Source organism: Oncorhynchus mykiss, chromosome 31 (assembly GCF_013265735.2).
Source record: "Oncorhynchus mykiss isolate Arlee chromosome 31, USDA_OmykA_1.1, whole genome shotgun sequence".
NCBI lineage: Eukaryota > Metazoa > Chordata > Actinopteri > Salmoniformes > Salmonidae > Oncorhynchus > Oncorhynchus mykiss.
The window spans coordinates 16,006,175-16,019,795 of NC_050571.1; the positions used below are offsets into that span (position 1 = coordinate 16,006,175).

At 42.7% G+C, this 13,621-nt stretch overlaps 1 protein-coding gene across 2 annotated transcripts; it reads left to right on the forward strand.

Annotated features, from left to right (window-relative positions):
- Nucleotides 1-3,179: 3,179 nt before the first annotated feature.
- Nucleotides 3,180-13,053, forward strand: lcp2b (lymphocyte cytosolic protein 2b). Of its 2 annotated transcripts, none has more exons than XM_036970392.1 (15): nt 3,180-3,825; nt 6,779-6,841; nt 7,018-7,064; nt 7,639-7,701; nt 7,818-7,846; nt 7,953-7,996; nt 8,209-8,404; nt 8,638-8,738; nt 8,969-9,035; nt 9,524-9,619; nt 9,919-10,000; nt 10,263-10,320; nt 10,764-10,838; nt 10,935-11,084; nt 11,739-13,053. In XM_036970392.1, the coding sequence occupies exons 1-15, from the start codon at nt 3,748-3,750 to the stop codon at nt 11,859-11,861; spliced, it is 1,272 nt and encodes a 423-aa protein (XP_036826287.1). In that variant the 5' UTR covers nt 3,180-3,747; the 3' UTR covers nt 11,862-13,053. The 2 variants fall into 2 exon arrangements, with proteins under 2 accessions (XP_036826287.1, XP_036826288.1); XM_036970393.1 differs by having other exon boundaries at nt 8,969-9,029.
- Nucleotides 13,054-13,621: the final 568 nt, after the last annotated feature.

Below are 13,621 nucleotides of genomic sequence, written 5' to 3' on the forward strand. Positions count from 1 at the left end.
ACCATTTTCCTGTCAAAATGTAACAAGTACTTTTGGGTGTCAGAACATGTAGAGAGTAAAAATGAGTAAAAAGTACATCATTTTATTTAGGAATGTAGTGAAAAACTGAAAAACATCCCCACAGCATGATGCTGCCACCAACATGCTTCACTGTAGGGAAGGTGCCAGGTTTCCTCCAGGCTGAAAAACATCCCCACAGCATGATGCTGCCACCACCATGCTTCACTGTAGGGAAGGTGCCAGGTTTCCTCCAGGCCAAAGATAGTTAAATATTGGTTTCATCAGATGGTCTGAGAGTCCTTTAGATAGATTTTGGCAAACTCCAAGCGGGCTGTCATGTGCCTTTTACTGAGTAGTGGCTTCTGTCTGGCCACTTGATCAATTCCTTCGACCTCATGGCTTGGTTTTTGCTCTGACGTGCACTGTCAACTGTGGGACATTATATAGACAGGTGTGTGCCTTTCCAAATCATGTCAAATCAATTGAATTTACCACAGGTGGACTCCAATCAAGTTGTAGAAACATCTCAAGGATGATCAATGGAAACAGGATCCACCTGAGCTCAATTTTGAGTCTCATAGCAAAGGGTCTGAATACTAATGGAAATAAGATTTCTAAAAAACTGTTTTTGATTTGTCATTATGAGGTATTGTGTGTTCGTTGATGAGGGGAAAAACGATTGAATAAATTTTAGAGCACGGCTGTAACATAACAAAATGTGGAGAAAGTCAAGGGGTCTGAATACTTTCCGAATGCACTGTAAATACTATCTATTATTTCTAAATAAATATATTATGACATCTAAGTTGGTATAGAGAATTGGCCTACCCAGAAGTGCCAACCAAGTGTATCCCTGTAGGAACAATACAAACTGTAGCCTACTATACATTTTGTATTGGAATACAGGCTATGTTCATACACAATACAGTATATCTGTGTCTATCCAGGTTAAAGACCTGACTTAAATGCATACATTTAATTGTTGAGCCAACAACCATATCGTGTTGTTAGGGATATGTATCCATGCAAGGGCCCATTTCAGATGTAGAAATGGCTGCACGTTTAGGCTACACATCATAATTGAATGTGTATTGTGGGCCTGTAGATCAGAACCCAATATAGTTCTCTAGAGGCCCTGGGTCTCAACCAACACACTGGAACACTGTTCTCTAGAGGCCCTGGGGCTCAAACAACACACTGGAACACTGATCTCTAGAGGCCCTGGGTCTCAACCAACACACTGGAACACTGTTCTCTAGAGGCCCTGGGGCTCAAACAACACACTGGAACACTGTTCTCTAGAGGCCTTGGGGCTCAACCAACACCCTGGAACAATGTTCTCTAGAGGCCTTGGGGCTCAACCAACACACTGGAACACTGTTCTCTAGAGGCCCTGGGGCTCAACCAATCAACACACTGGAACACTGTTCTCTAGAGGCCTTGGGGCTCAACCAACCAACACACTGGAACACTGTTCTCTAGAGGCTATCCGTTGTTTTCAACTTACTTAGGTTTCACAAACCTTATTTCCTATACAGTGCACTACTTTTAGCCAGATCCAGGCCCTGGTTGAATGCAGTTCACGGTACAGGTAATGTGTGCCATTCAGCTGCAACCTCAGTATGAAGGGATGTCTCTCAATATGATGGAGACTGAAAGCTGGAGGACAGGCTTTGTTAGGACCCCCCAGGGGTATGGCTGTCTTCATACCCAGACCGCCCTGATCAGCCTTCCCTCCTCTATCCCCACCACCTCCCCTCTACCCTCCTCTCTCACCTTGGTGTGAGATACCAGATTCAGTAGTGAGTTGGATGGTGGGCTGGCTATCTGTGCAATCACAACAGTCTGCAGGCCTGGGTCATGTTCATGGAAATGCAGTAAACTAGATATTCCAATTGAAATGCCATGATCCAAGTGGACCGTTTGGCCACCATATTGGAGTGTGAAAAACGTCCTGTGAGGTTTAGAGCTACATACAATTTTCATTCTATTTTTGTGTGTTTGGGTTTCAAATACAGGCATATCAAATCAAATCAAACAGGCTGAATAAGACATCGAACACAGGCAGCAGCCTAAATTAGACATAGGCTGCGTTTAGACAGGCAGCCCAATTCTCATCTTTTTCCCACTAATTGGTATTTTCTATCTATTTTCTCTAGTGTTTTACTTGCTATATTGTATTTACTTTGCCACCATGGCCTTTTTTTGCCTTTACCTCCCTTATCTCACCTCATTTGCTCACATAGTATATAGACTTATTTTTCTACTGTATTATTGACTGTATGTTTGTTTTATTCCATGTGTAACTCTGTGTTGTTGTGTGTGTCGAACTGCTTTGCTTTATCTTGGCCAAGTCGCAATTGTAAATGAGAAATTGTTCTCAACTAGCCTACCTGGTTAAATAAAGGTGAAATAAAAAAATAAAAAATACATTTTGACCAATCACATCAGATCTTTTCACATATTTTTCAGAGCTGATCTGATTGGTTAAAAGGGATTAGTGAAACAATGATCAGAATTGGGCTGCCTGTCTAAACGCAGCCGTAGACTCAGGACACAATCACATATCATCTAATAATAACTGTTGCTAGGCAGATATTAAACTCAACCTACTATACAGTAAAGGAGGCGCAAACTGTCTTTCTGTCCTAAACAATCTTACAAGAGGAGGGTCCAATAAGAGTGAGACTAGCAACTGTAGCTAGGTGTCTGTGTTTGAAAACACATATCAGTCTGAAATGTAATGTTCGATCGACACATAGCAGCCGATCTGATGCAGAGAGAGAGGACCGACCATACAATAAAGGACCAGATCAGTGTCAAATACAATGACCTTAGTACAGGCCTGATTTAAGGCATATTGATATAACATTTAAAGTCACATGGGTCAAGATACATTTAGAAGCTGATGTTGAGTGGCTAAGTATAGAGATGGCGTGTCTACAGGCCTACACAGTGAAGCAGGCTAGCTCTAGGTTTGCGTCCCAAATGGCACCCTATTTGCTATATAGGAAACTACTTTGGTCCAGGGCTGATAGTGGGCCATTTGGGACAAACCTCTTTCTTCTCTTCTTTACATCCTCTGTGGCCTACAATACTTCCTCTTTTGGCTGCCTGTGACAGGAAAGGCAGTGGGTGACAAACTGAAGTCCTGCCTCCTCACAGTTACAGAGACATCAGGGAGGCCTGTAGAAACAGCACCATCACGATTAAACTAATGCTAAGTATTTATCTCTCCACATATATGGCTAAAAGGATGAGCATTGTGTAGCAGCTAATGCCCATCACGAGACTAACAGGAGACTTACTGTTATCTCCTGTCTACATTCACTGAGGTTTCCTGGAGTGTGGATCTGATTCCCTTGTGTGAATTGTCTATGAGGAAAGCCAAAGCCCGGGACCTTACTCACACTTGAGAAAAACCTTGGACTTTACTAAAAACCGTGGACCATACCAAGACAAAAACATTGGACCTACTAAGACAAGAGCCTTGGACTTTACCAACAGAAGAGCCTTGGATCTAGAAGAAGAGCCTTGGATCTAAAAGAAGAGCCTTGGATCTAGAAGAAGATCATTGGATCTAGAAGAAGATCCTTGGATCTAGAAGAAGAGCCTTGGATCTAGAAGAAGAGCCTTGGATCTAGAAGAAGAGCCTTGGATCTAGAAGAAGATCCTTGGATCTAGAAGAGCCTTGGACTCAAGGCTTACTAAGACAAAACTTTGGAAAGCTTTGCACAGAAGAAGACGATGAGTTTTGACAGTGTTCCCTCCAGGTCAGAGGTGATGGGGTGGAACGCACGTAGTCTAGCCGACTATATGAAGAGGGTGAGCGAGGACACTTCATGACCCATGTTCTTCTGTAGATAATGCAGCTCTTAACATCAGTGGTTCATCAGCATTCAATTCTCATCATTCAAATTGCATCATTCAAATTGCCCATATGCCCATATGAATGCCAGTAGCTGATATGAAACAGATCAGGGCCTGTTTGATGCCTCTCAGAGTTTTGTATTTATTTACTATTTTTTCCAACTGCTTACACAAGTTTTCTAAACTGTCTCCTTTTTTTCAAAACTCTACACATAATTCCCAAAACTGCACACACAAAATTCAAAACGCCTCACATCTCCTTCAAAATGTAACACTGCATTCAAAATGCCATAAACACATGTCAGAATGAAGCATTTGCATCAAATGGCAAACACTGCTTTCATAATAGTACATTTCTGGATATACCATGTAAACACTGTTGTTCTAAATCTAAAGCTCTTTGGTCTTTCATAGGCTTATATCTACATTTCAATACAATGTTCTACAGTGAAAGTCATCTGCTGAGAGGGGTAACAAGTACACTGTTAACACCAATACAATGTTCTACAGTGAAAGTAATCTGCTGAGAGGGGTAACAAGTACACTGTAAACACCAATGCAATGTAGAAACAGAAAATATTTATTAGGCCAAACATTACTGTTGTATACAGTAGCATACAACAAAACCATAAACATATGTAAACCAAAAGTATATTCTTTAGAATACAGTAAAGAACACAATTGTGTGTGTGGGGTCCCGGGGGGGCAGTCCAGGAATTGGTAGGGGGACGGGGGGCAGTCACCAGTGCTAAGCTATGCTTCATCTCTTCTCCCGCCTGGGTCTGGCCACAATACTTCGTCCACATCACAAGATACGTTTTCTCTTTCCAAACATCGAGGGAATTATCTCCTAGCATGGCGTATCCAACCTGGGACAGAGGCAACCTCTATGTCCCCACATGCGTCCTCCATTGCCTGGAGAAGCGGCATGCGGGCATAGGGTTGACGATCATACACTTTCCAGTGCCAGGCTGAGAAGAATTCCTCTATGGGATTTAGAAAAGGTGAATATGGGGGTAGGTACAAAGCTACAAATTGTTTATGGGTGGCAAACCAGTTTTGGACCAAAACAACCCGGTGAAAACTAACATTGTCCCATAAAACCGCAAATCTAGCAGGCTCCTGATCTGGATCAGGGACAAGCATTGTGTAAATTGCATCCAGAAAAGTGAGCATATGGCCGGTGTTGTACGGACCCAGTGTGGCATTGTGATGGAGAACCCCGTTTTGAGTGATGGCAGCACACAGTTATATTATCCACACGCTGTCCAGGGACATTGGTAATTGCCCTCTGTCCTATTACATTTCTTCCGTGGTGCCTGGTTTTGGTGAGATTGAAGCCAACCTCATCCACATCAATAAATTCATGGCGAATTACATGGGCATCCAGCTCCAATACTCTCTATAACAGACAAAAGGATATACAGACGAGTAAATTTGGTATGTCTGAAGTACTGGAAGTAGTGTTGCATACATACCTCTACAAAGTCATGTCGCATATTCTTGACTCTGTCAGAGTTTCTCTCAAATGGCACCTTGTAAAGTTGTTTCATCGTCACTCAGTGCTGTTGGAGGATGCGTTGTATGGTTGACAGGCTTACAGTATTGATGTTGTTAAATATGGTGTCATTATTCAAAATAATCTCTTATCTCTCGAATCCTAATTGCATTGTTAGCCAAAACCATATTTATAATTGCAGTCTCTTGTACATCTGTAAACAAGTGTCCTCTTCCTCCATGATGTCTTTGCCTTTCCACTCTGTAAAGAATTCAAACACAGTATGTGTTCAGCATAGGAACTGTAAACAATGTACAAAAAAAATTTGTACAGCATGATAACCAACCTCATTCATTCAATGCAGTGCAGTAAATGGATGGCTTAGAGTTACAAATGTTTGTGCAAAACTATGCAGTCATACGTATTTTACAGTACATTACTGTAATGCTAAAATAGTCATTAGATAGTTGCATACCCGTTCTCATTTCTGAAGGTTTGAATTATGGACGAAACTGTAGATCGACTCAAGCCTCTCTCATGGTCAAACCGTGGTTGATCACATGATCAACAAGTGTTGCCCTAATCTCATCAGAGATGGGTCTCCTTCCTTCTCTTCTTTGCCCTCGTCCTCTTCTTCCTCTTCCTCTCCCTCCTAGTCCTCTTGCTCTCTATCCATTGTTGGCATCCATTGTTCAAAACAGGTCATCTGACCTTTGACCTATTTATAGGCCTATACTACAGTAAAGCAGTGATTGGTTAGTGATCAGTTAAGCTATTAGTGTTTGCACATGTGAGGAGTGTGTGGTGACCTGGGGAATAAGTGTAGCATTTTGATTGGTTGTGTTTGGAAAAGGAAAGCAAGTCACTTCCTGTTAGATGTTTGTGTTTTAGGTAGAGAATTGTGTGTAGTGTTTTGAAAAAAGTGTTTTATGCAATTGACAACTGAGTCAAAGGCTGAGAAATAGCTTATGGTTTTGGATATTTGGTGTGTAGTTTTGCACTTTGAGTGAGAGGTTTCAGAAATCGTGTGACATGAAAAGATGTTTTGTGTAAGCAGTTGGAAAAAATTGGTAACTAGGCAAGTCACTTAAGAACATATTCTTATTTACAATGACGGCCTACCGGGGAACAGTGGGTTAACTGCCTTCTCAGGGGCAGAATGACATAATTTTACCTTGTCAACTAGGGGATTCAATCCAGCAACCTATCGGTTACTGTCCCAAAGCTCTAACCTCAAATCAGTAGGACTGCTGATCTAGGACCAGGTCCTCCTGGTCCATTCACTATAATCTAAAAGCCAAAACTGGTCCTGGATCAGCGCTCAGACCCTGCTCATTTGCATGCATTAAGAAAGTGAGCGTGACCTCTGTCCTGGTGTGTGACATCTCTGGTGTGTTGTGACATTCTCAGCTGAGGCTGTCCAGCTGTGACAAAGTGGTGATGAAGACTAGCATGAACGGAGCACGCTTTCTGGTAAGTGTGTGTGTGTGTGTGTGTGTGTGTGTGTGTGTGTGTGTGTGTGTGTGTGTGTGTGTGTGTGTGTGTGTGTGTGTGTGTGTGTGTGTGCAGCTGCTCTTGTATACTGTGATACAACTAAGATGTTTACTTCATTTTATTTAATGATCTATGCCGTCACTGTATCATTACAGAAGATGAAAGATGGCGACCTTCAGAAGTTTCCCACCATTCATATTCCGTAAGTCTAAAGTCAAAACTATTTCATTTCATAAACAGATAAAGTAACCCTTGTGAAGCAACTCTGGTCTCTTAAGCAAGTCTTAATCATTCTCCTCTACCACACACAAACCTCCTTGAAAATCTTTTACTGAGACCATTTATTCTGGCTGTTACAGAAAGTGGAAATGGACACCCACATTCAAATACAGTTGGTTTGGACATGGGTGTGTGTGTGGCTTTTGTAGTGCTGTATATGTCAGGGGCTTTTAATAGCCGTGATGTGGTTACCATATGTGGTCTATGTGAGGACGTGTAGCTGGAAATAACCTGTTGAATCTTCTAATGAAAAGGCAGAGAGAGAGAGAGAGCAAGACAGCATGATGGTGTGCCTGTGTGTGTGTGTGTGTGTGCGTGTGCGTGTGCGTGTGCGTGTGCGTGTGCGTGTGTGTGTGAGAGAGAGAGAGAGCAAGACAGCATGGTGGTGGGTGTGTGCCCATGTGCCAGAGAGAGAGGAAACAAGAAAGCCGGGGCTGAGATGGGCGAGAGAAAGTACTGAATTTGATAACATTGATTGATTTCAATATATTCTCTAGAGTCATCACTGAGATCTGTAGTGAGATCAACAGGAGTGAAGAGGAGAGGGGGTTCAGTCAGAGGTGAGAAATGCTAATCTACTAGCCTAGCATACATTTCCACCATGAGAACTCTTCTGTGCTGTATGACAGAACAGTAGAGAAACACTTCACAGCCATGTTCCTCATGTCTTCACCAGATCAAGGGAACCTAAGAGACATCAACAAGGTAAACAGAACTGTACAGTACCACGGCTCCAGAACCACAGCTACTATATCTCAGGAGAAACGTCTCCCACCCTCCCCTCATTGTATGATTGGTTTCCTCTCTGTAGATTTTGTACAAGAGGAAGATGAAGCCTGGGATTCAGAAACGTTTGTGAGTGTATCATGTATTGTAAAACACTCTCACTTTGACATGACATTGCTACCAAGCCACACATCCATCCACACAATGTAGAAATGTAACTTAACATCATCAACAGAAGACCCTTGTCCAAAACCATATCACTAATCACCAACCTGTAATTACCCACCTCTCCTCCCCTCCTCTCCCCTCGCCACATTTCCTCTCCTCTCCTGGTCTGTCAGGATATGAGTGATAATGACTATGAGAACCCTGATGAGGATGACAGTTATATCTGTGCCTTGTCTGACCGCCTGCCACCTGCAGAGGGAGAGGAGGAAGAGGGGAGTGATGGTGACTATGAGCCTCCTCCCTCAGCTACAGAGGAGATCCCCCGCCTCCTCAATCTCCCTAAGCCCCTAGGGAACAGTGACTATATAGGTACAGAAGATGTACAATTAACCATTACTGACTGTCTTTAGTAAATACATACTGTAGGTACTATAGCTCTTCTGTGTGTGTGTGTGTGTGTGTGTGTGTGTGTGTGTGTGTGTGTGTGTGTGTGTGTGTGTGTGTGTGTGTGTGTGTGTGTGTGTGTGTGTGTGTGTGTGTGTGTGTGTGTGTGTGTGTGTGTGTGTGTGTCTGTGTGTGTGTGTGTGTCTGTGTGTGTGTAGATTCCGTGCGTGGAGGTCCGTCAGGAACTCTTCCTACCGGAAGGATTCCGAGACCACCCCAGCGCCCTGGTCCTCAGGCTCTGGCCACCAGCCATAACACAGTAAGTGTCTTCTTCATCATAGTCTTCATTACACAATCACTGTTTTCATCCTGTCTTCTTTACAGCCCCCATCTTTTCATACCACTAACCTTTAACCTTTTCATCCGCTCTTTCTTTCGTGTTACCATCCTCCTCTCTTTCTGAGATCAATCATTGTTAATTAATATTCCAACTCTCACCTGCTCTCTGTCACTCTCTTCCCCTCACTCTCTTTCTCTCGCTCCCTCTAGCTGGCCAGACCTCCCACATCCAGACTAGACCCCTCCCCTCAGAGGCCATTCAAAGCTGCTGGTAAACGTACGTCACTCTGACCATGTTACCAGAGATCATCCGGTCTATCTGTTAGCTGCTTGTGTTGATATTGTAAAGAGCGGGACTATTCTGTTGTGATCAGCACCATGAAAAATAAGGAGCAGGAGGCTAGTGGTTTAGAGCAGAGTTTCCCAAACGTGGTCCTGGGCCCCCCCCCCCCCCCCCCCCCCCCCCAGGTGCACGTTTTGGTTTTTACCCTGTAATGTAAGATGAGGCCAGAAAATCAGGACAGATGACATTTGAGTCATTTAGCAGACACTCCTACCTAATGGGACAATCAGTGCATTCTATGAGGTGGCATTCAACTAAGCTAGGTAAAACCATAGAATTGAAATGACTAGAGCTGTCTTGGCCTAATCTAATTCGATGGTTTTTCCTACCGTAGTTAAATTAAAGCAACATCACCAGATCACTTCTTTGAATGCTTATTAGTGGTTCGTTTGAGACACATCTTCCTCCCCCATCCCCAACAGGCCCTTCTGTCCCCATGGTCGACCGAAGCAAGAAGCCTGGACAGCCCGCTCCCACCAAGAAACAATATCACACAAACACCAAAACAACTCCTACAAGTAACTATGCCAACTGTCTGTTGTCCTGTTGATTTAGCCTCCTAGTCTGTTTATTCAGGTCAAGTATTTTCAATTAAATTAAATATTAATCCCCAAAGGGCAATTAGAAAGGCATTGTCAATGTGTTGAGAACCCCTTCTGCTATATACTGTAGTTGCCTTGCAAAGACAAAAAAATGTAAACTACGGAACGAACAGATTGCCATAATTATGGCTACTGTTGACTAGCAGGTTGAGAATCCAATGTTTTGCCTAACTTCTGATTTTCTTGTCTGTTTGGTGACTACCCACGGTGTCCAGGAGAGTGCAGTCCATTCAGCTCTCCCCAGCCCGCCATAGTGAAGCCACCTCAACTAAAGGGCCCAAAGCCACCAGACTATAGGTAGCCTAACCCAGACCTCTCCATTCCCATTAACCCCTTGGCTGTAACTCAACAGTCTGAAGGTGCTTCTTCCCCTTTTTGGTTTTCTATTGAAAGACAGTCTTGATGAAAACAATTAAAATAATGTTGTTTTTACCGGTTCATGTTCCTTCAGTAAATTCAGAGTGAGAATTCAAAGAGAATAATTCACTTTGGACTAATGAGACGAAGATGGAGCCAATTCTTCTAACATGTTGTACTAGCATATCTTCTCTACCAACAGAGCCAGCTCCAGTAAACCTCCTTCAATGGTCCCCAACACAATGCCAGGCACAGAGAAGGTGAGCAGATCAATCAAACACCCTTTTTACATCAGTAGATTTACACCAGCAGAGCATTTATGCAATCCATACCAGCCATACTACTTTTCAAACGTTATTTACATATCAACATACAATATTCTACATGTAATATACTCCTACGTTTTAATGAGAATGATCAAGTGTATTGTCGTGTCTTTACTATCATTAACTGAAGACTGATAGTTTTATCAAAGATTCTCTGTAATTAGTATTACGCGATTAGACTGACAAATCATGCAACCGTAATTACTAGGGCACCAAGGAAAAATATTCAGATTACAAAGTTATCATTTCCTAAAATAACTTTTCAGATATTTTATCTGATTTATTAGTCTTCGAATTAATGAATTATTTACTTTACCTCATGTTAGTCTCATTCCAAACATAGTAAATTGTTGGTTGCTGTTCCCTGCTGTGTGCAGGACATTGATCCTGAGTGGTATGGAGGACTGGTGACCAGAGGCCAGGCTGAAGCATCTCTCAGATGGGTTAACAAGGTCAGGAATCCCCCTCCCCTCGTGGGCTTCACTAACACACACGCACACACACACACACACACAGTTTGTGTATCAACGTAGCTGTGTGTGTTTCAGGATGGAGCGTTTCTGGTGAGGGACAGTTCCAAGGGCTCTTCTGAGCAGCCCTACACCCTCATGGTGCTGAACCATGGCAAGGTCTACAACATCCAGATACGTCACCAAGGCAACACATACCACCTGGGCACCGGCCTCATGGGTAGCGAGGTAAACAAACAGCCTCCTCTCTGCTCTGTCAGGATTCACTCACAAACAAGAATTTGACTTTTCTTTTTATTATATTTTTTTGATGATTTTATTGAACAGATGTTGAGGGGATGACAGTGGGGAAAGGTAGAGGTCAAAGGGATTCAAACCGGTGCCATTACCACTAGACCAGCCAGGCCACAGAATTTCAGCTTAGCATGCAAATGCAATTAAAAACATTGGTCATCTAGCTAGCAGGTGCTTTTATCTAAATTAGCTTACAGTTTACAAACAGATCTGGGACTCAGAAAAAATATGATTTTCCTGTGTTTTTTATATATTTCTACATTGAAATTGTGAAAATTGGATTTTTTAACACATCACAGGTTGACGTTTATTGTCATGAATTTTGCCTTGGAGGCAGAACTGAGCGATTTCCGCTAGTCGTGCCAGCTGCAAAGTCAAATTTGTCTATATCATAAAAATGTATAAAAACAAAAATGTGCTTTTTGGTCTTATTTTAAAGTTAGGGTTAGGCATTAGGTGGTTCGGTTTAAAATCAGATTGTATGACTGAGGCTTTGACCACTCTGCAGAGTTCATGACAGTAAATGCCAACCCGCTAACACATCCATAACTAACCGATGGCTCTTTCAAATCTGTGTTGCTGCTGCAGAGTTTCCCAGGAGTGGAGGAGATGATAGAACACCACACACACACCCCTCTGCTGCTCATAGACATGGAGAATGGAACTGGAGCACAGAGCCAGTGCTGCCTGCTGCACCCTGCACCACTCTGACCAGAACCAGCAGCACACAAAACACTGTGTGTGTGTGTGTGTGTGTGTGTGTGTGTGTGTGTGTGTGTGTGTGTGTGTGTGTAATTTTTAGATTGTGATCATGAAACAGAGAAATATGTGAATTTCTCTTTGATAAGAAGCTCTTTTTGTTTCTTTTGACCATTTTAATTGAAAACCATCACAGTCAGGTACTTCACTGTTACCCAGAAATGATGTGATATGGAGATAAACGCTGCATTGGATCTTTAACACATCGCAGGTTGCCGTTTATTGTCATGAATCTTGGTCTTGGAGGCAGAACTGAGTATTTTCCTCTAGATGGGGAAGCTGCAAAGTCAAAATTGGCTATATCATAGAATGTTATGATACATTTTCTTTATTTTTTTGTCTTAATTTAAGGTTAGGGTTAGGCATTTGGGTTAGCAGTGTGACTACTCTGCAGAGCTGCCTCCAGGGATTGATTCATGACAATAAATGCCAACACATCATAAACTAATCAATGGGCCTTTCCATTCTATGCTGTTGCTGCTGTGTTGATCATGCAGTTTCCCAGGAGTGAAGGAGATGATAGAACGCCACACACACACCCCTCTGCTGCTCATAGACATGGAGAATGGAACTGGAGCAGAGGGCCAGTGCTGCCTGCTGCACCACTCTGACCATAACCAGCTGCACAGGAGACACTGTGTGTGTTCTCAATGACTTACCTGGTTAAATAAAGGGTATAAAGTAGCGTATAAAGTAGCTGGTAGAGAGAATAGAAGAGAGGAAAATACATTTTTATTAAGAAGCCCATTCACAATGGAGGGTTTATTATATGATGCATGTCGTAGGTTAAATGTAGTGACGCTTTATGTATTATACAGGTGTACATCTGTCAAGTGTTTCATTACAGGTGTGAATATGTGGACTATTTTTGGTCCCTATCCAGTTCTATAACCCATTGGCTCTATGCTTTCCACGCACTTCCACCTTTCTTCTCTATCCTCAGCTTCATTTCCTCTCCTTTTCCTCCTCCCACACTCCTCACCCTGAGGTCATGTTTGGCCAGGTCAACCCGTTCCACTCTGTTCAGAAAGGCCATCTTGTCTGGGTGGCTGAAGTCACACGATCAGGGCACACTGTCTCAGCTGGGACCACACTGTGAACAGAAGAAAAAAGGAACAAAATAAACACATTGTAAAATAAAGAAGTGCACTATATATGAAATAGTAGGGTACCATTTGGGGCGCACAGGCTGTCTCCGAGACTGTTGTGTGTCAAGACATTATGGGGTCCTTGTGATATTATGTTGTAAATCTGTGTCTCTATACTCTCTGCTGGGAGATACCCAGACACCCCACCCGATTTAAACTTATCCAGGACCATGTGGAAGAATTATAAAAAGTTAGCAGTGTGATAAAGCTGGCCTAGCTCTGAGCACTTTTTGAAAGGGGTTTAAAATCAAAAGAACTGAGTCTACCAAAATGTAGGATTTATATTTAAGAACAGTTGATACATTTAACTGAGTGTGGCACTGCAGTACTAGAACAACATTGTGGACTGTCTGACTGCCTAGGTAAGAGAGGGTTGGGAACACTGTAGTAGATAAAGGAGAGGGTTGGCGACACTGTAGTAGATAAAGGAGAGGGTTGGGAACACTGTAGTAGATAAAGGAGAGGGTTGGGAACACTGTAGTAGATAAAGGAGAGGGTTGGGAACACTGTAGTAGATAAAGGAGAGGGTTGGGAACACTGTAGTAGATAAAGGAGAGGGTTGGG